The sequence below is a fragment of the Pocillopora verrucosa genome, chromosome 4 (assembly GCF_036669915.1).
Source record: "Pocillopora verrucosa isolate sample1 chromosome 4, ASM3666991v2, whole genome shotgun sequence".
Lineage (NCBI taxonomy): Eukaryota > Metazoa > Cnidaria > Anthozoa > Scleractinia > Pocilloporidae > Pocillopora > Pocillopora verrucosa.
The window spans coordinates 11,901,886-11,923,383 of NC_089315.1; the positions used below are offsets into that span (position 1 = coordinate 11,901,886).

General features: G+C 37.5%; 2 protein-coding genes across 3 annotated transcripts; both read right to left on the minus strand.

The window, feature by feature from the left end:
• Positions 1 to 48: 48 nt before the first annotated feature.
• Positions 49 to 3,973, minus strand: LOC131796196 (solute carrier family 49 member 4 homolog). The gene is made up of 3 exons (XM_059113815.2): positions 3,531 to 3,973; positions 1,533 to 2,235; positions 49 to 814 (listed from the first exon to the last, which is right to left on the minus strand). Exons 1-3 carry the CDS (start codon positions 3,832 to 3,834, stop codon positions 373 to 375), a joined length of 1,449 nt encoding a protein of 482 aa, XP_058969798.2. The 5' UTR covers positions 3,835 to 3,973; the 3' UTR covers positions 49 to 372.
• A 1,123-nt stretch (positions 3,974 to 5,096) lies between these two features.
• LOC131796199 (uncharacterized) lies at positions 5,097 to 21,210 on the minus strand. 2 transcript variants are annotated; one of them, XM_066165824.1, is made up of 21 exons: positions 20,995 to 21,210; positions 20,010 to 20,100; positions 18,427 to 18,521; positions 17,241 to 17,320; positions 16,614 to 16,766; positions 15,915 to 15,945; positions 15,573 to 15,627; positions 14,632 to 14,698; positions 14,273 to 14,302; positions 13,305 to 13,433; positions 12,499 to 12,612; positions 12,023 to 12,048; positions 11,625 to 11,727; positions 11,106 to 11,210; positions 10,476 to 10,634; positions 9,979 to 10,071; positions 8,809 to 9,449; positions 7,258 to 7,565; positions 6,667 to 6,888; positions 5,790 to 5,869; positions 5,097 to 5,423 (listed from the first exon to the last, which is right to left on the minus strand). In XM_066165824.1, exons 1-21 carry the CDS (start codon positions 21,062 to 21,064, stop codon positions 5,277 to 5,279), a joined length of 2,799 nt encoding a protein of 932 aa, XP_066021921.1. In that variant the 5' UTR covers positions 21,065 to 21,210; the 3' UTR covers positions 5,097 to 5,276. The 2 variants fall into 2 exon arrangements, with proteins under 2 accessions (XP_066021921.1, XP_058969800.2); XM_059113817.2 differs by having other exon boundaries at positions 6,655 to 6,888.
• Between the last annotated feature and the right edge of the window lie 288 nt (positions 21,211 to 21,498).

Consider the following 21,498-nt stretch of genomic DNA (forward strand, 5'->3'; position numbering starts at 1 on the left):
TTTCCTACTTTGTACTTTGTGCTCATGAGGTAATCAAGAAGTAGAAAGTGTTCAGACAATAAATTTAACAAAAATAATACCCCTGTCTCTCTACGATTAAACTTAAAGCTAGAATTACAGATGACCTTTCACATACCAGCACTTCCTCTAATGACACTAGCTTATTGAAAAATAATGTTCATGTTTAGACTACAAGCAGTCCCTCCTTCTTGGAGGAGTCTGTTGCATGAGTTTAAAAAGAAAAAAAAAACAGTGAAAAAAATTGATACTAATGCATGTTGCCTTACTCCTAGATTTCCATGCGGTGCTTAAACATCAAATTATTTTAAAGATTTTTTTGACTTGTGCTAAAAAGGCAGGATTTCTTTTAGTCTAGTTTATGTTAGAATCATTTCCCTCTGTTTTCCCTTGATCATCTACTTCAGATCGATAGTATCTCTCTTTCCACAATGCAAGCAATGGAATACAAACAGCATAAGTCACAAATGTACACCAATTAATCCACCTTAGTCCAAAATTTGGCAGCAATGGAAATATGTAAAATATTAATTGGAGAAAATTGCAAGACACTGTTAAGAAGCCAGATGTGATTCCTTCAGCAACAGGGTATGCAGTCTCCACTGCCATCTCAAAAAACATGGGCACAGTTCCATTTGCAAAGAATCCTCCAATGATGAAGGTTGAGTAAAGTACAACCTTGTTGTAAGGGATGATTTTTGCACATATTAATGTAAATAGGGCAAATGATACTGTACAACCAAGCAAGAGGACAAACTGTATTACTTTCATGTGCCTGGATACGTGATCTGCAAGGCTGCGGGAAAATGAAAGGATACCATTTCAGTTTTTAACCTGCTATCTCTGCCTAACTGCCTGGTGTGGATCAACTGGAAGTTTTTAAAACTAAAATTAAGTTTTCCCCGTTCTAACATTGCTTTACTTAGTCATTTCCCATCTTTCTTGGCAACATTACTTTGAAAGTTTTGATAGTTTTTGATTAATTTCCACTCATAAATTTAAGACACCTATAAAGAAAAGTTTTAAAACATGGTTTCACAAATGGATATGCTACATATTCAGCTCGGGCTAGCAAAAATCAAACCATTTTAAAATGTTACTTTTACAACTACTATAATTAACAATAATTTGCCAAAGTGGGGAGTGAATAGTGGTAGATATTTACCGAGCCATGAAGCAGTGAGGTAACTACCCACTGATCACTTACACTGACACTGAGGTGAGTATTTGTTTTAGCAAATACCACACAGATACAAAAAAAGTTAGTTTACTGATTTCTCTTGAAATATCAAAAAATGGTCAGAAATCAAACTCTTGACAGGTGAATAGTACTTGCTATTCAGTTCCGAACCAGGCAATCATTGCATGTTAAAGAGCACTCTTAACCGGTGTGGTATAATGATATAACTAGCTATTATTACCATTATTATTTTTATTTCTATCATACTAAATTTGAAATAAAAGAGAAAAAGTACAGTGAATATTTAGATGTTGTAAATAACATGGATGCTTACATGGATAGAGAAATTCCTGACGCTATTCCAGCCATTGAAGCACCAAATCCAAGCCAACCAGCAGATTTTTCTCCAATACCAAACTGTGACAGATTTAAGTCTAATATAGACACCCAGCCTACATAAACACCTATCGTTGCCCCATTTATAAACAGCAAAAGCCAAAACTGTTTATTGTTCATGAGTCGTCTGAAACCATCTTTAAAATCCAAACGATTGACTGCTGCTGTTAAACTGGGTGGCAGTTTAGGTTTGCTTGGAAAATACACCACAACTAGAAGCAAAGTCAATGCTGCTGCCCCCAATTCAATGTACATTAGTTGCATAATTTTCCCCTTGAGATACATTATCTTTTCATGAGTCAAGTTGTTTCGCAATTTGATATAGTCAATGCTTTTACCAATTGAGCTGCTTTGATTTCCTACATCTGGAACCAACAGGGGCCCAATGATAAAGGAAAGCCCAGAACCAATATATGGAGCTAGTGATGCTAATGCAGTTGATGTTGTGCGCTGGTGTGGAGGAAACCAGGCAGCAGATATTATTGGACCTGATGCCATAGCAATTGGTCCTCCAATGCTGTTGAAGGCAACCCCGGCATGAGTTAACCAGGTCTGAATTTGCAGATTATCCAGCGGAATAGCCTGACATACTGCTCCTATGACATTAACAACTCCCAAGAGGAGTGTTGATGCTCTTACACCTGAAGGTCGTGGATAATAATAATATTAGTTGATATATGCTTGGTTGATATATTATTTCAACATGAAGACTTTAAACTTTTACTCTAAACCAAATACACAATTGAGAGATGGAGAAAAAAAATAGTTTGAACTGTTGTTACATAGGCAAAGATGTTTTTTTGTCTATGATGAGTGTGAAGTGTGAGTGTGAAGGTCGTGGATAATAATATTAGTTGATATATGCTTGGTTGATATATTATTTCAACATGAAGACTTTAAACTTTTACTCTAAACCAAATACGCAATTGAGTGATGGAGAAAAAAAATAGTTTGAACTGTTGTTACATAGGCAAAGATCTTTTTTTGTCTATGATGAGTGTGGGATGGAGAAAAAAAATCTGAGTGAGGAATCCAACCTCAGCCCATGGATTCCGTGTTCCTATCCTCTATCAATGAGCCACAGAGACTCTACCATAATCAAGGCTGCATGCTCCTTGCATACATCAAGGATCAGCATAAGTGATTAAAGTGTCCTGCATGAACAGGCTTTCAAAGATGGCAAATCTTTTTATAACCATGTTTCTTAATCTTTTTACAGATATGTTACACGTCCGTGACTAGTCATATGTCACTCATGTGACTTGTCACGCAATCTGATTTAGCCGATTATATCTAGGCAACCTAGCATAAATTATGCACAATAGCACCATCAAATGATGTAAACGGTCAACTCTCTCCAGCATGAACACCCAGATACCCAACCCTAATGTCCATCTAGAAACACCTTGTGTACAATCGATTCAACGTGACACCACGTAGTTCTTTGATAAAGCTATACCTATATGCCAAAATATCAGTTTTAAGACTGCTGAAGTCTTATGCCTTGGCATAACTAAACTGAAAGCAGAATTATGTTTACGAACCTCCTCATAAGATACGAGCTGCCAACATCTAATTTAAGACAAGGAGTTGCATTACTTTGTTATGTAATCTTAATTTGCCCCCCGACGAAATAACCATTTTTTGTCATTTTCAGCATCACCAATTTACTATTGAGAAGTTTCCCTCTATAAGAAAAGGACTTTTCAAGTGGGTGTTGATGATTCGAAAGTGTCCATTGCCCGTCTACCCGGAGAGATACTTATCTTTTTTGAAAGGAGAGTTTAGTTAACAGTACAATAACTCGATCGTTAACAGCTGGGATTAACTCGTGGAGTCCTTCTCAAAGAGATGTAAGTCTTATTGAGGTGTCCGTTAAGAGAGTGATAATTATAAATTGAAGCATACAACGTAATGAAACATAAGTGTTTTCTACCTTTCGCATCCATTAGCCATGACAGTGGTAAAAACATAACGATGAAAACAATCGGACCCCACGCAACAAGTAAAGTGATGGTCGCATCGCTCCAGCCAAAGACAACTTGTGAGGTTCCCTGAATCGGGCTCCAAGTGTTCCATTTTGCACCATTTAACGCAGAACATAGAAAAAACATGAAAAGTATATACCACCTCTTCTTGTAGACTTTAAAATTCTGTCGATTTACCGGATCTATCGAGTCACGTAGAAGATCGATCCGTGAGGAATTGATTAGTACATTCGTCTCATCCCGCAGATCCATTATAATTCTTTGGACCTTCTTTCGCGGAGTAGCTTTGAAATATTTACCTCAATAGTTAAAAGTGAAAAATAAATAAGGAGACCCTTTAAGCCCTCGAGTTGAACCACTAACGTTTGACCGGCAAATCACGGGTATAGAATGTGTGACAACTATACAAATACTGCATAAAAGCGTTGCGTGATGCAAACAAAGCCTTTTGAAATGTCCCCGAAAAAACAGCTGTGAGGGAGGCGGAGCGTATTCATCACGTGCCAGTCTTCTTACTCTGCTAATGGGCTGATGAAAACATGCATGTTTTAAAAAGGAACTGGCTTCAAAAGCTTCCACTGGGATGACTCCACCTCCTATAAAGACTCTACCGTTTTTCTATTTGAGAGAACAATCTATACGGAAGTGAAACTTAAAACTTCGTCGGCCGGAATTCCCTCTGATACAGAAAACGGACTCTTTCTTGACCGCCAAATAACGTCGAAGTTACGGAAGTAACGCCCGATGCAAACATAATAAGTTTACAAAATCTTCTTATCAGTGATAGCTTATGTCCTCCAAATTTAGTGAGAAAGAATTATCTTATTGTTTTAGTTTGAATCTACCAGTATTTGAAACAAAAAGGAATCTGTTAGGTTAGTCTGTATCAGTATATTTGTATCTCCTTGCGTTTTACCACAAAAGGTGCGATCTGATTGGTTGCACTGCTCGCTATCTATTCCGTGATATACGGTGAGTTGGTGAGTAGCCTAACAACAAAACAGAATAAAAACACGGGCCTGTCCTGTTGTTACGGTTCAACGTGATAAATGGGTCGGACTTAACCCTCATCGACTATATCGCCACAGAACTCTCATGCTCACTACTTCAAAATTATATAGCAGGTTAGAAATCCTATCCGCCATCTTCAGTTAAGAAAATTATTACCAGTTTACAAGATAAAGGTTTCATTGACGAGGGAAACAGGGTTAGAGAGAAAAGGTATCGAAACTAATTAGCAGAAGAACATTTTTTTCATACAAAGCGGCCTCACAATCTAAATAAGATCACGAATTCATACTGCATCGTCATCCACAACTATCGGTTTCCATCTTTTACCTGAGTTTTAGGTAATACTAAATTTCCTCACCAAAGAGGCTCTAAGCGTACCATACAGCACAAACGAACTAGTTCGTTCGGCCTTTCCTTGCAGAAGTATTTCCATCTATCATTACAATCTCCAGAAATCAAAATATTTGTATTACGGCTTAAACAAAAAGACAGCGACAAGAAAATGAACGTGCGAAGAACTTTAATTTCAATTTTCCTAGACTTTACATAAACATTTCTACAATTTCCTTGAATTTTGCCAGACCTCGAAAATTTCTTAAAAATTACCATTCCGACTCTTGGCGACAAGGCCAAAGCATTGTATTCAAATGTCTTTGGGAGTCTATCGCCGTTTGCATATCAGGTCATTTTCTTTTCTTTCCCTTCTTTCCCTTCTTTCCCGTTTGTTCTTCCCGAAGTTTCGCATTCTTGTTACGGTTCTTGTTTTTCACATTCACTGTCTCGTAGTAACGAACACCAATCTTCTGTTTGTTTGTTTTCAGACGTGGTGCCTAAATGAAAACAAAAGAACAGTCACACCTTAACAGTTAAATTCATATTCTCCACACTTTCCTACGTTACTGACAAAGAGAATTTGTTTGACAATCAGGAGCTTCGTGAATTGGTGATTATATCCTTAATTCTCATTACCTTTACATTTGAGTCAAGGGTGATATTGTACGGAGAAATTAGACTCTAAGTGGGGTAAAGGCTTAAAAGACTCCTTTGCAGTGAGGATATTTCACTGAATATGACACAGCCTAGTTACAATCAATCTACCTTCATTTATTCAACGACCCAGCTGAAAATGTATGATCGCACAACTCCCTCGAAATTATTCATATTAACAGGAGAAGAACGTCAATGTTCAATTTTACCTTTGGTTTGGGCGATTCATCACCTTCGCTGTCGTCGTCACTTTTGCGTTTGCCACGTCTTCTATCTGTGCCTCTAGAATCTGTTTAATACGTAGCAAATAAATAATAAGCGTTAATGAGAAAAGAGAACGACAACGAGGAAATTAAAAAAAGGAAAAACAGTACTCGCACTGGTTGGGTATCAACCAACGCAAATTTTACAAGGATTTCTCCACGTGAATGTCTTGTGTGGGTTAAGCTCCGTGTTCGTTTTAGAACCATCCAGATTCTTCCTTTTCAACAGTAAGACTAGCAACTATTAGAAGGTTGCAGAAAAGGTATTTTAATGATTTGCAAATCTTGATCAGTGAGGAATCCCGAGGATTTGAGTGGGAATCGTAACAACGGCGCAGCGCAGTAGTTTAAAGTGCTGTTTGAAATCTGAAGTCTCACTCAATTGAATTTTTTTCTCGGTAGTCCTAAGTTTAACTTCTCCGTACAGTTACGCTTACTAAAAAAGGCCACGTAAGGCTACTATTAGAGTTTCTAGGGTTACCATTGATGATAAACATACCGTTTAAACATAATGAACACGACGCAGTAAGCTGGATCTATTTTCTACTGAGGGTCGAAAGTAATTGGGGTGTACATTAGTTTTTGCTTTACGATGGCCTTTGTTTTCTCTAAAAACCCGCGTGACTGTCTCAACCAATCAGATGCAAAGTCAAAACTTGTCGCGTCCAATCCTCTCACGTTTTCCCGCGCTCCAGGCAGTGCACTCTATTTCACTCCCATCGGCTCCTTTTGATAGATCCTTTGTTGTGATTGGTCATTGCAATAACTTTGGACATGCCCAGTTTGATTTCAAAAGTGAGTTACCTCTTACCTATTTTCGTACCTTTCCTGGTGACTTTTGTTTCTCTTGTTGCTGTTAATAATCTGTTCGGACGCGCTCGTGGAGTGTTATTTACATTCTGTTCCTTGCAAAGTTGTTTTTTAGTGCCTTTCTCGCTTCCTTCCGCTTCAACACAAGCGACGTACGGGCTTACCCTTACAGAGAATTGCTGATCAGTGGGCGTAGTCCACTCCTGTGCCCGGCGAGAGGGTAATTTTTCAACACCTAGCAAACAAAACATTGAAAAAAAGAAAAAAAACAAAACACAGTTCGTTATCCACGGTGTGACTTTCCAGGGAGGGGACTGAGGTTTCATCAACTTCTAGTTGAAAATTTACCGACACTTTCCTTTTTGGGCGTCGCCCAACAGATTTCTGTCGCTAAATCTATCGCTCGTTTACCTTTGATATCCTTTTTCAGCGCATAAAAAGGTAGAAAAAAAGACTGCACTTTACGCACAAAAAACTGTCTGATCTCTGCCTGATCTCAGGTGCCTCCGCAAATATCACCACTTTCTGAAAAATCGATTGCCCATTTGAGTTTTTGATAGGCTGTAAGTTTAACCTGACCATCAACTCATCCCAAAATACTTACCTTGTAACTTTTTGTATTTTTCGAGCAGTCTCTGTTTCCTTTTTTCAGTCTTATTGTCTAACGTGATTGTCGACTCTTTCAAAGGACCAAGCCTTTCTTCTGATTCTTTTTTATTGTCCGACGATTCATCTTCATTTCCTACACTATCACTGTGACTGTGACTGTGACTATCCTCGTTACACTCGTCCATTCTGTTAGTCACATTACTCTCAAGTGGTCGCTGAACTTTATTTTTTCCCTGTTCGTCCTCATGCTCTTGTTCTTCTTCTTCCGTTTCATCATCCTCTTCGCTTCCAAGCTCCTCCTCTCTGAAAATTGGACACAAAATAATGACCAAGTATTACTCCATTTATCAATAAAGGGCAAAATTACTGAGCGCTGATTGGTTGAGAGAGAGGGCATTTTTTTCTTAATCGAGGGCATTTTTAGTAATCAAGAGAGGGCATGATTACCTGTTAATGATTGGCTAATCCGTTGCATAGCAACCGTTCGTTATCTTGAAATTTGTTATCAAGTTTTTGTTGCAACAATGGCTTGTCGTTTTATTGAAGCGGACGACGAATTAATTGAACTTTTGAAATGCGAAAGTGAAAACAAAAACACAAAACGAAGCACAGGCTATTGGTAAAAATAGACTGCGCGCGTGATTTTCCTTCGTATAAATTTTGCCCTTTATTGATAAACAAGTAATCCCATGAGACCTTGTACTATTAAGGATTAATTGCACTTGAGTTTTCAAAATTTTCCAAATTGCCCTAGTCGCTTCGCGACTCGGGCAATTTTGGAAAATTTTGAAAACTCTCGTGCAATTAATCCTTAATAGTACTTGGCCTCATGTGATTACCTATACAAATCAATCACTTTTTTTTTTTTCATTCAGCTTCCCCATTTCAAAGACTATGGGATTTCAAGAGGAAGATTAAAGCGGGAGTTACCATGCGAGAGGGTCCGGAGTGAATATCTATCTGGATGTCTATGAGAGGCGAGTGAAAGCTGAAAAATTTACAATTACTTACGAAAATGTTTTTTCTGACATTAACTCCCCTTCCATGTTTAACACTCTGAAGGACTAGATCATTGTTTGTGGCATTTGAAAAGCGTAGCCTTGATTTTTCAAGTTCGGCATTAGTGATACGTTGAAATCTTCTCCATCCTCATTCTTTTTATAATCCTTCCTGGTTTATAAATGCCTCTTATCGAGCTTTGATTCGATGTCTACTTAACGCTGCAGGCATTTTGCGCGTCGAATAAATTAATTAAAAATACTCTGTAATGTCTTAACTCCTTCAATTGTACTTTTGGCTCTCTAACGCCGTGTTCACTTTAACTTCGATTAGCCTGATGTACATCTAGTACATGAGGTTAATATTTCCCATACGATATTGACAGGTTCCGCGCTGCTCAGCGAGTGGAACACTTGACCGCACCATGTTGCGGCACGTGGTCAGGGTTCAAACCCTGGCGTGGGGAATCTTGGGTGTTTTTTTTTTCTTTTTTTGTTTCTCTTATCATATCGATCTTCTTTATTAAAGTTGACTAGTAAATACTCACTCGTATTTCCCGTAAGCTGCTCTGACGTCATCTCCCTCTTCATCCTCCCTCATATCCTCCTCCTCTTCTTCTTTTTCTTCTTCTTCTTCTTTTTCTTCTTCTTCTTCTTCTTCTACTTCCTCTTCTCCTTCTTCCTCTTCTTCCTCTTCTTCACTTTCATCCTCAAATTCAGGATTTCCATCAGGTTCCTTCCCTTCTTCCAAGGGCTGCACATCGTCGCCAGTATATTCAAGTCCAACGTTAATGGCACTGAAATCCTGTTTCACATGTAACTTTATATTCTTTGACTTCTGAACACAGTCGTCATTGATCGCTGTATTCTCGCCAGACTTAATTTTTTCGGTCTCAGACGAACACCTTTCCTGAGTTTTATTTGTATCGTTTGTCTCAACAGCTGTTTGTGCCTCAGCCAATGGGTCCGTTGGGGAGTTATGTTCTTCGCCAACTGAAAGACTGCCGTTTTGAGCAGTTTTTTCGTTTCCTTGCTTGGTGTTTTCTGTTCTCGTTTCCTCCTCAGCTAGTTCTTCTTTCTTATCCTTAGCCTCAGTGTCTGCTTCTTTAACAAAACTTTCTTCAAGTGGTGGAAATCGAGACGATGTTTTCTTTTCATTCTTCGTTTCTTCTGAGTTAGATTCTCCTTCCTGCGAAAAGTAAAAATGACTGAGGGATCTTTAACAAACTAAAAACTACGAGAGCGTGATATGGCCGAAGACAGACTTATTACAGTGTTCTTTTTTTCTGTACGGGACAAGGGTTTTGAACAAGAAGAGACCTTGACGAGAGGGGTGTGGAGAAAATGCCTGGCCCTTACTTCATGCATCATAAAATGCCTCTGGAACATAAGAAAAGCTTTGTTCCCACTCAATTCCGCCCTTTTTTTAGGGCGGAAAATGCACCATATCAATAATTATGCCTTGACACCAAAAACAATGGTGATATTTTTAAGCAATTAATTATTGTTTAACTCGTCGGCCAGTGCATTAGGAAAGTTGATTCGATTCAGAGAGAAAATGGTAAAGAGATTTACGACTTTCAATTTTTCCGTGTGCGAGTCCAGCTAATTCAGGAGGCAGCACGAGGTGTTTCACCACCATGCCTTCGACACTAGATTAGCTTCAGACTTTTTACTTCCCTCGCCGATGAGAAAAGGAAAAAATCTTTTTAACCTACCTTATTTGGTGGTGCAACAAAGTATGGCAGCTTCCCACGTTGGAAATCATTCAAAATCATTTTGGCCACTGTATTGACATCAGCTTCGCCACCCTGAGGAGAAAGGAATTGAAAATGGACCAACTTTCAAGCGGAAGAAAGAGAAATGAAATTAACGTCTCTTTCATGAGGCAAGGGACAACGTCTGCAACCGAATCTAAATTTTACAGCTGCCGAAACAATCTCCTTTTCAGTGGCATTCAGCGGCTGGATCTATTGCTTCTTCCTCAAGATACGTTGGTCGTTCTTCACGAGTAATTCCCACGCACTTCGTCAGGTTTCCCCAGCAGGGTATCCATTTGTACGCAGACGCAATGAAAGAGCACAGTGTATTACCCAAGAACACAACACAACGACCCAACTGAGCCCCAAACCTGAAACTTTTGACCTGGATTTCAGCGCAAAAACCACACAGCTACAGCTTATCTTGCGATGTCCGTGTAAAAAATGTTTCTTACCTTGAGAAGCTTGCCAGTTCGTTGCGCGACTTGTTCCAGAAAGTCTGTTGGGTCGTTCCACGATGATACTTTGTAAGTCTTCGCGATGTACTCCTGCTTGACCCGTTCCAGCACAACGGGGATGTGGCAGGCTGCGTCTTTCACATTCTCTACACGAACCTAGTGATCAAGAACAAGTTGAAAAAATAATGGAAAAAAAAATCGGGAAAAGGATGGCTTTTGCAATCCGCATATAGTTTGAGTCAAGTTATTTTAAAAGACAAACTGCCTGCCGCAAAATAATGGAGGACTAAGTTTAAAAATTTCCACAGGATTCAGGTTGCCGGGACTAGCTAAGTGGCCAAATCTCATGAATTTAAAAAAAGACAGTCAGAGATATCAAATATCTATAAAGAGCATAGGGACATTTCATGTGAGGTTCGACCCTCAAACCTCAGACTTGCGGACAACCGCTGAATGTATTAAACTAAAGAGAACTTGCCGCAGCCCACTGCATGCAGATTCATATAGCTGAAGTGTTCTACATACTGCCAGGATCAGTATTACTTGCAGTGCAGATAATTCTAAGAACACCCAAAGCACTGACGCACACAGGAGCACGTACCACATAGCTATAAAGAGATTCCTTACCACGCCTTTAAGTATGATCTCAGTTTCCGAGTCACCACTCGGATACACGACTCCAGGGCAGTCAATTAAGTAGATTCGCCTCATCAGTGTCACGTACTGCCACACCTGCAAACAGTGGTCAAGGGTGGGGTCAAACAGCTCAAGATGCTTTGCAACCAGGCGGAAATAGTCACGGGTAATCAGCAAATAAAGTCAACTTCGATTATCTTTACTGAGACACGATACTGTAAAAATCCCAATTACAGGCCCTCGGGTAAATGACTTTATGAGTTTCTCCTGGAAAGAAACCAATCCAGGGGAAAAGTCATATCAGGAGGACATCTACTATATTTTAAGTTACAGAAATTCTACCACCGACTCAACCAACCCATCACCGGGACTCGTTTTCACTTTGACCTCAAAACCATAATTCATAAAACTAAATGTCTAACACATTCACATCAGCACAAAAATGTAAAAAAAAAAAAAAATAGAAAAAAAAGAGGAAAAGTGAAAGAAAAAACAAAAATCAATTTTTACCTTGGTTTCCCCAGCAATTGGTGCCACGTTACAGACTTTCTTGGCTCTCAATGTGTTTATGATGGAACTCTTCCCGACATTAGGGTAACCAATGACGCCAACACTTCAAAAGAAAACAATTTACAGACATAAACCAAAGGCAGAATGCCACTTCTCCCCCCCCCCCCCCACCCACCTCTTTCTTCGGGTATGGAAAAGTAATTATTAAAAAAAAAAATTGTAGTTTAAATTTCGAGCGAACATTTGCTCGGATATCTTTCCGCGTAAATCATCTATTGCTCGAAGTGAGCAGACAGAAAAACAGTCCGATACCTTTTTTTTGAAGATATGCTCTCTCGGTCTACGTCTATCTGCTATTAATTGAAAAATATTTACAAATGTTGGAGGTTACAACTAACCTTATTTGCTTCTTGTCAGTGTGAAGCTGTGAAAGAGAAAAAAAGTATAAAATTAAAAAAACCGGGAAACGCACATTTTAAACCAAGGCTATCGGTCGTTTTTTTTCAAGTGACCTTTCCGCCAAGGGCTGTCTTACCCTGCACTAAAGTCGTTTCCCCCAGAGTTGAAGCACAATTACATGTAAGTCCCAGGCAATTTACGCTATTTCATCATTTTTTTATCCTCGAGAAACTGCTCAAGCTTGAAGGAAATCCCTTGCGTTATGGGAATTCAAGAGAAGGTTTCAAGAATCTAAGATCAATTAGTATAACAATGGTAACGAGAATGAAAGTTTCATTGTCTTAAGTGCTGAAATTTGACACATAACATCTCAAAATTAGTTTAACATCTTCCTTTATTCAACAACCGAGTTCCAAATTAACCACAATATACCGTCATCAATCTAATAAAAAACTTATCAAAACATTCCATATACCTTTGCAAACTGTCTGAGTAGGTTGATCAGAGCCCCTTTGCCAAATGGATTTGTAACACTAGCATGGAAGGCAAGAGTAGGATGATCTGCAGACAGGACTGTCACCCATCTTTGCTGTACATAACAAATAGACATAACGAAAATATATCATAAAACACCAGCAGCATCAAAACCACATTTCTCCATGAATGTTATCTGTTTCGAGAAGGAAACAGTTTTCCAAGGAACAGAGAATTATCCGAGCATACTTTCCCGCCAAATGGGAGCCATCGAGATTGTCATTCCACGAAAATGCTTTGCAACGCGGGAGACAAAACGCTTAGCAAAAGCTTTTCGTGTACGCTTACGACATGGAATGTTGAGTTTTCAGTTGGTTTACTCTTCCGTAACACCAGCTGAAAGCTCCCCCTTCTTACATTTAAGTCTCAAGGAAGCTTTTTGGACGCTAGGTTTTCAACTTTGGGAATATCACTCTACAAATATAACCGGATTTTTCCCAGTTTTCTGGAGATACATTTGATCACAAGTGAAAAGAAGAGAAGCAGGAGAATGGTCTGCATGAAATAATAAAAATTTTCTCCCATTCAGTTTTTGTTCCAATATCATCATGAAACAGTAAAACCGCAAATGATTTTCTGTGAAGACCAAACTAACTCGATCTCAAAGAAGACTGTAAGATATTGGTTCAGTAGGGTGGTGAAACACATGAGACAAGGAGAGCAAACGAGGATAAAAATGGTTTCTATCTGTCACGAGGCACAAATTGCATCTACGTGTATACGCTGACCACATAGTTTGTTACTCACCGTTACCCAGGTTGGCACCAGATCACACTTGTTCAAAACAAAAATAAGATGTTTATGCTGTTTCTCTTTCTTCATGAAGGACTCAATATGAGATGAACGTGTTCCCATGGGATCACGAGCATCTAGTACCTAAAATGAAAGCCCAAATAACCTTATGTATAAAAATATTACTTTGCTTTTAGGGGGCTCACGATTTTACATGTACAGTTAACTCCTGATGCCTCGATCACACGTTAACTCAAACCTGGTGCTAAATAAATTTCTAGAGTGGTCTAGCCGTAATCGGGCATCCATGCAGCAATCACAGCGAGTACAAATAGCCTGGCTTTTTTCGAAATAAGGTGGCTATGACGTATTTCCGTTAGTGCACGGTATTCCACAGAATACCACGCTCTCTTTAGGGTATCACGTTTAGAAAGATACCAGGTTAAAATACTAATCCTTACCCTAACCATACTTCATGTCATAGCACCTCCTATTAGTCCAATATGTGCTTTGTAATTCTTACATCGTTACAAAAGGAAGCCACGACCAGACAAAGAGACACCACCCTTTTTCTATTTTCAGTTCTTCACAACAACACGCATAGTTTCTAAGAACATGACGCTTTTACTACCGTGCTTACAGATCTACAAGAACTTTTTTGAAGAATGAAAAAAAAAAAAAAAAAAACTGGGCATGATAGCATTCAGAAAAATGCCAATGCTGGATCAACGTGCAAACCCTCTAAGGCAGTTAATCCCGAAGACTCAAAAAAAATGTTGCCTTTGTAAATGGTGTGAATAAAGGCATTTGGGATGATTCTTCAGTAAATCTTCTTAGTTTTAAACACAAAGTATATGTAGCACGAACTTAGAACTTTCACATGTTTTGACTATGATAATTGATCAGTCTGCCTCCCCTTTTATGCAGAAAATACTTTGCAGTAACAATATATGAGATCTCAATAGTTTGAGGTTTTTACATACCTGTATGACAACGTCAGATGAATCTATGACCTGAAAAACACATAAATAAACAAATTAAAATTATTATAGGGGCTTGACACTTGACTTTGAAGTTTGGAAAGAATTTAAAATTATTATCAATATGGAGCTCTACTGCAGTTGTCCAAAACAAGAAAAATAAGTCAGACTAGTCATAGACAAGTATAACTTTTGAATTCTCAGTTTTGGGCTTAAAGTCCATACTTATGCAGACACTTTTGAGGTTGAAAAAGGACCATTCAGCTTGCATGAAATTTTGATGTAATGCATGGGTAAATTCCTAGAAAAGATGCAATGCCAAGCTGCGTTTCAGCTCAATACCCCTTGTTCTTTCTTTTTACCTTGTAAAGCTCATTCCAAATTCTTTTTGATTGTCCTTTTGTGAACAGTGATTCTTTAGCTTCCTCTCTGCGAGAAGGACATGAAAAATAATGATTCAACAAAGTAGGACATCAATTTAATTACACACTGACATAAATAGATAAAACAAAAGACAAGTTACCAAAACAACAACAAAAAATTTCCATTTTTACAGACTGACATAGCTATAGTATACCAGTAATTACAAATGCAAATAAAACAATTGCTAACAAGTCACCCACTTGTCAACCAACACTGTGTGCTGAATCAAATTCATTCTGACTGTCTGCTGGGCATTGAACATTGAGAGGAGCATTTACAACTGTAAATTTTCATGTATATCATATGGAAGACAGTGTCAAAAATTTTAAACCTCCTTCTGTGAAGTACATGTATCAGGCATTTTTTTCCTTCTCTCACTATGATATAAAGTGATGCCTAGTTTCATTATTTTGCATGCACTTTCACCTCAGCTCAGATTTCCTTCCTCATAAATCAGAGTTCATACCCTTTTTCTGAAAGAAATATTTTAAGAACTTTCCCAGAACTTTTCCAGGACTCATATTGATTTTTCCAGGACTCCAGATTTCACCTGTAACTCTTTCATTCCTGAGATTTCGATGTCAGTTCTCCTTACAGTCTACATTTTCTTCTTACATGTATAACATAAATTCTGAAAACTTCATTGTTCAAGTTTAAGCAGATTCCCAGCAATTTTTAGGGCCTGTAGTCTCTTTCCAGAACTGGGAAGTCCTGGAAAATTGCAAAATAAAATTCCAGGACTCTCCAGGTTTTCCAAAACGTGTACATTCAACCCTGTATATTATAATTAGGATATGATACTGGTGGTCATACATGTACAACAGCTTAACTGGTACTTCAAAATGTGTTTTAGAAGAAAATCTTGTTCAATGAAGCTTACCTTTCCCCATCATCTTCCCTAACAAGGTTCATATCTTTCTCTTCATCGTACATTTCTACAAAGTTTACAAAGGATGCATTCCACTTAGATTTCAAGAATTCAATGTTTACAACAACTATTCTTCTAAGAAAAAAAAAATCATCCAACAAACCCATAAAATTTGGCTGCCACATGTTTCCTTTGAAATTTTCAATGTGTAAGGCTAATAAAGGTATATCTGGCACAATAACTCCCATGAAGGGCCTTTCGAGGATCATTAACTACTAGTAGGCGATAAAATATGATAATAAATAAAAATAATAAATCATGATAATTTCAGACAATTTTTCTATTAATAATTACCTGATGACACCTGTGCAGCTTCCATAAAACCCTGAAGGAAAATAGAGACCAGAACCGTTCACTTTTTACACTTTTAACACTTTTGTTTCATAACATCGCCAAATTGTGATTCTTTTGGAACACTCAAATGCTTACCTCTCAACCAAATGTAAATGCAAAACTCAAAACAATCTTGATTAAGTCACACTGATTTTTTTTTCACAATAATTGTTCATATGTTCTCATCTTTACTCTGAGTTCTCAAAAGTTTCTTGAAATAAGTTAATTCCTATGTTCTGATAATTTGGTTGTTGCGATTATTTTGGGTTTGGGTTTAGTAAAATGTACTCTATATCTCTTGTATAATTACAAAAAAAACAATTACTTATACTTATAGATTAGAGTTTCTCCCATAGAGCTGTGTTGTGGTTTAAAATGGATTCACTCTCATTTCATTAATTTTATCCATTTCTATTTTTTTAATTTCAGGGTCAGATAACTGGAACAGAGAAAAAGCAATTTCAACAAACTATTTCAAAATCATTTGAACCTAAAATTCATTTGTTTTAGGCATTGTGGGTTGCCAAATACTGATACATGCTGGTAAATTTGAAAAGAAAAACCTTATGTGTTTAATTCATTATGTCCCTGAAGTTGTATTAATTATGATCAAAATGCCTTCTTCATGATCTTACTGATGAAAAGACTAATGTCACCAACCTTCATATCAGCTGCCTTAAGGTTTGGTCTTTTGCGTTGTGCTTTGGGTCCAAAGGTCGTTCCGAAACTTTCTGTGTCCAGAATATGTACTCTGGCTGACTGTACCTTGTCATTCAACAAAGACAATGGCAGTTTACTTTGCCGCATCACAACCTGTTGGTAGTCACAGCAATATTATTTTAACCAACTGGGACAAGTAAGTTGATCTTTAACAAACATGCAATTAACTACAAGGGGGGCTTTTAACATTATGGCTGCTTATCTCAGCAGCGTTGAGGATGCTTTTCACATCTGAATCCTGCATTGGACCTACCTCACCAATCAACTGAAAATTTACCATCTTCTCTCATCTTCACACATCATGCTCTCTCCCTAACCAACCCTAACTGAATATGAAACAATAGTGTCTTGTATGTGAACCTACAAGACCTGGCCTGCTATCACATCACCTGTACCTTGATTGGTAGAACATCTACATGTCACAAATCAGACCTGGCTAGGATTTCAAGTCCTCAAGTGGATATCATATATCTTTTTGTTCTACACAAATAACAAATGTACAACATTCATCTCAAATTCTGTAACATATGAACAGTACTGTATGAAACTAAGCCATTTACAACATGCCTTGTACGGATCATTGAGGACTTTTCCCATTTCATCTTGGAATGATTGCAAAGCATTTTGTGATATCACCCTTGTGTTTCCTGTTACAATAAATTAGATAAATAAAGAAGATTAAGGATTATTTTATTTATGTTTGACTTTTCTCTTAAATTCATTCATTTAATTTCTTAGTCATGAAACAGCTTAAAACCATTTATAATGAAAAAACTATAGCCAGGGGAAATTTTCCGTAAGAAGTAATTTGATCTTTAACATTACAAGTGTCATTAAGCTGCTAAACCTACGATATAAATTGCAGCTATTGTTATTTCACACTCGTGGAAAGTAAACAGGCGAATTATGTTGTCATAATAAATAAATCCTTGTCCTCTGAAAAAAAAATTACTAGTACAATTAAACATTACAGTTATAATAACAGCTATTGCAAAAATGATATAAAATAGTATGGCTTAAAATTGTCTCTAAAGCTGGAAATTATAAGAGTGGACAACTTCCTAGAAAAAGCTAAACAACAGGTATGAGCCAAGCACAGTGTTCATTAAAGAGTACAACCAAATGTTGCCTAGGTCCAGGTTCTTCAGTGGCAAATAGGAAAGAAATCAGGAAACAGGATCAAAACAAGGAAGGGAATGGTTATAATGGCAAAGAGTTTGAACTGATCCTCCATGCCACCAGTCCCCCCTTACCCAATTAAACCATGAGCAAAATTTCAAAAAGTCAATTGATCCATCAAAGAGTTGCCATTATGGATCTTTCTTTGCTTTAAAAGCACCTGAAAGTAATCAGAGTGGTTCTGAACCTCTTAACTCAGGATGTGGTTTATGAAAAGGTCTTTTGAAACTTTCAAAGTTTGGTTCTTAACTTTTCAAACAAAGTTCTTTTCATGCTCTTTTTTGATCTTGTTTCCCAGGTATTCAGGTCACCCATCACTGAGTAACCTAAAACCAGTCTTCTATGATTGCTCAGTACTCCTCTAGCTGAAGGGAAGGGAGCTAAACAAGGAGAAGTAAGACTGAAACTTTCAGCTACTGTGTGGGAAAATCTTATACCGTTTATGGATAAAAACACAGCCAGAATTTCTTAAAATGAGCTCAAAATGTTGGGAAATTCATTTGAGATGATGGGAAAAGTGAATCAGGTGGATATTAATTTTAAGTCCAAAGCATGTAGAGCTAAATGTACTTACCAAACCATTTTCTGTTGGGAGCCACTCGTGCCACTTCTCCTGAAGCAACAGAGCTTTGAAAGGGAGCAGGCTTCACTATTTTTCCTTTTTTGTTCCTAAAAGAAAAATCACAGAGGAAGAATTTATGTGGTGTCAAAAAAAAAAAATACAAATTATATCAAAGGCAATGTAAAACGTTATGCATGATGGTGTAAAAAAATCTTAGAGTGGATATTAGGAAAAGATTTGTTATTTAACCCTTTAACTCCCATAAGTGACAAAGGAAGAATTTCTCCATACTATGTCTACAATATCAAGCAGACAAATGATGAGAATAAAGAAAAATATTAATTATGGGATTACTAATTGATCCGATATCATATTCTCCAAACTAAGATAATAAGAATCATTTGGCAAACAGTAAAGAGAATTACTAATAAGATCTTGGGAGTTAAAGGGTTAAACTCCTTTTATCTAATTAGGTCAACTTTTGAAATTTGAGTACAAAAAAATGACCCACAAATAAATGTTTCACAAAAAGAAGAACAGAGATTCAGCCTTGAGTTTGACTTAGACACATGAGCCCCTGGTACCAGAGCAGCATCCTATTAAATAAACCAAGTTATCAAGAACACTAGAAGCTGCTATCTGCCAAAAAAAAATTGGAATGACAAATTCAAGTTGTAATGTCACTTTAAAGGCAATAGGAAAATACAATTTAAAATGAACCTCCCTTTCTGCATCATCACCTACAGGGTGCCAAATAGTTTTTCTTTCTATAAAGTAAATGTTTCATCTAGTGTCCTTACTGGTTAAATTAACTGTAACATGAACAGCAATAGGCTTCAAGTCCTTCAATTTCACCAAGAAAAGTATGTTTAACCCTTTAACTCCCATGAGTGACCAAGACAGAATTTCTCTTTAAAATATCTATACAATATCAACCAGATAAGTAATGAAAATAAAGAAAAAGATCAATTTGGGGATAATTAGTTGATCCAATACCAAATTCTCTGAACTAACATTATAAGAATTGTATTGTTGACAGTAAGGAGAATTGCAAATTTGATCTGGGAGTTAAAGGGTTAAGAACCACCTTTAACTTTTGTACCACAAGATGTAGTGACACTCCTATGTTCAAACCATTTCCTGCCAGTATTAACTGGCTGTATTAACTAAGGTGAAACTGGGGTGAATGAATAAAAGGGGGTAAGTTTCTAAAGAAACTGTGGCGCTGTATTGGTAAGAGAGTATAAAAGGGTAATTTAGTATTATCAACTGAATTGATAATGAAAATTGGCCATGTGAAAGAGTTGATGATGTTTCCAGTATAAGCCCTTTGTCAGAGCAATACAATCACTAACACTCAAAATGTCAGCTCTTTAATTCTTTACAGTGGCCAATTTATGTTATCAACTCAGTTGATAATACAAAATTACCCTGAAACTACGGTGCTTGTCTTGTTCATACAAGCACTTTTTTAAAGACCAACACTTGGTGCACTTAGGGAATCCTCCTTTACTGTATTTAAAAGTTGGCCTCATCAATAAAGGGATGGAGGATAATTGTTGTCAGCATGTGTTTTCATTGTGGAATGTACACACCTTACAGCCTTTCCTCCTGATTTGTACATCTTAAGTCTGTTAATTGTTGCTTTGTCTCTCATGTTTGAACCCGCTGCTGGTTTTGGACGGTCTGTAAAATGTTCTTTGTTAAAATAGTTGAAGTGCACCATGCATGCCCTATGTTTCAATTTTTTCATGGATGAAAATTTCTAAAACCAGTTTGACTCCTGTTTTTCTTCCTCTTATATCAATTATCATTGGATGAAATGAAGAAAACTAAAACTTTTCTTGGAATAAAATTCTCAAAATCAAGGGAAAACCACAGATCAATGTTATAACACAATAAATGCATGCAGAAAGAGGAAATATTCTGCAGACAAGGTACAAATCTTCCATAGCGAGTTTCACTGCTTCATAACTATTGTTTCCTTAACTGTACAGCAGCTGCACACTAACAGAATATGAATCCTTGTGACTGATTCAGTGGTGCCAATGAATGCAGTGCAATCTTTTTCTATAAGAACATTCAGGCTGACATGAAACAAAATTGAAGAACCTGTCCAGGCTGAGAGTCAGTTAAGAACGACTTCATTTGGCCAGTTTTTTGTGTGAGAAGTATCAATAAAGGCTAAAGAAATATAAAACTGTGGTCTAGCTGAACAATTAACTCAAATACCAAGGAACATTTTTCTGACTGAGTTATTGAGATACCAGACCACTCAACTCTAAGAACATTAAAAACGTTTTCAGGCTGACATCGCAGTAGAAAATAAGAACGTTCAGCCTTAGCAAAAATTGGAATGAATTGACAGTCATCTAAAAAACTACAAGTTATGTCCCGACTGCCCAATTGAAATCACAGACACAATGCAGACTTGTTGACCTCACGTTAGATAAGTTAAAATAGTATTGTAGACGAAAAACTCGCCTTTGAAATTCAGGCGACCGAATTCGGAAATAAAATGCCTACATTACAGTGAGGAAAATTATACAGTAACCAAGACTTCATAACGAACGTAATCACCTGGGTTCATGCTGCTGTTGGATTTCTTGGCCGTTTTCTCTGCACCTGACTTTTTCCTTGTCTTCGCCATGTTAAACAGATATGTGCCTCAAATGTGTCGTCTGATAATTTCCTTACCGAGATATTATTCAAAATCTGAATAAATACAACGCACTACGCAGAACTTTATTTCATCCGCCATATTGACCACGTGCGACCTGGAAACTATAAACCAAAGTACTGTCCGGAGAGGGGTGAGTGGGAGAATTTTTGATAGCAAAAATGGCATAAAATTAATTCAATTGTACCAACCCTTGTTTCTTAGAAAACTCTTCAAACTGACGATTGATCAACGAAAAACACTCAGTTCGCCTTTCATATCTATATTTCCTCCTTACCAGAGATTGGCGAAAAACGTTTTCGTGGCTACTCGCCAAAGTCGCTAATATTTCAAGGAATTTCCAGGGGGGCGAGAGGTAGACGTGGTGAGTAATAAAAGAAACGAAACCCGTCGGAGTCGTGGAT

Excerpts from the sequence above, each read along its gene's own strand:
- LOC131796196 (XM_059113815.2), bottom strand. The coding sequence starts at position 3,834 with ATGGATCTGCGGGATGAGACGAATGTACTAATCAATTCCTCACGGATC. Across the intron at positions 2,236-3,530 it reads ATGGCTAATGGATGCGAAAG|GTGTAAGAGCATCAACACTC; the intron begins GTAGAAAACACT and ends CACGACCTTCAG. Across the intron at positions 815-1,532 it reads TCAGGAATTTCTCTATCCAT|CCTTGCAGATCACGTATCCA; the intron begins GTAAGCATCCAT and ends ATTTTCCCGCAG.
- LOC131796199 (XM_059113817.2), bottom strand. The coding sequence starts at position 21,064 with ATGGCGAAGACAAGGAAAAAGTCAGGTGCAGAGAAAACGGCCAAGAAA. Across the intron at positions 14,699-15,572 it reads AGGGAAGATGATGGGGAAAG|AGAGGAAGCTAAAGAATCAC; the intron begins GTAAGCTTCATT and ends TCCTTCTCGCAG. Across the intron at positions 7,566-8,808 it reads GCAGCTTACGGGAAATACGA|AGAGGAGGAGCTTGGAAGCG; the intron begins GTGAGTATTTAC and ends TCCAATTTTCAG.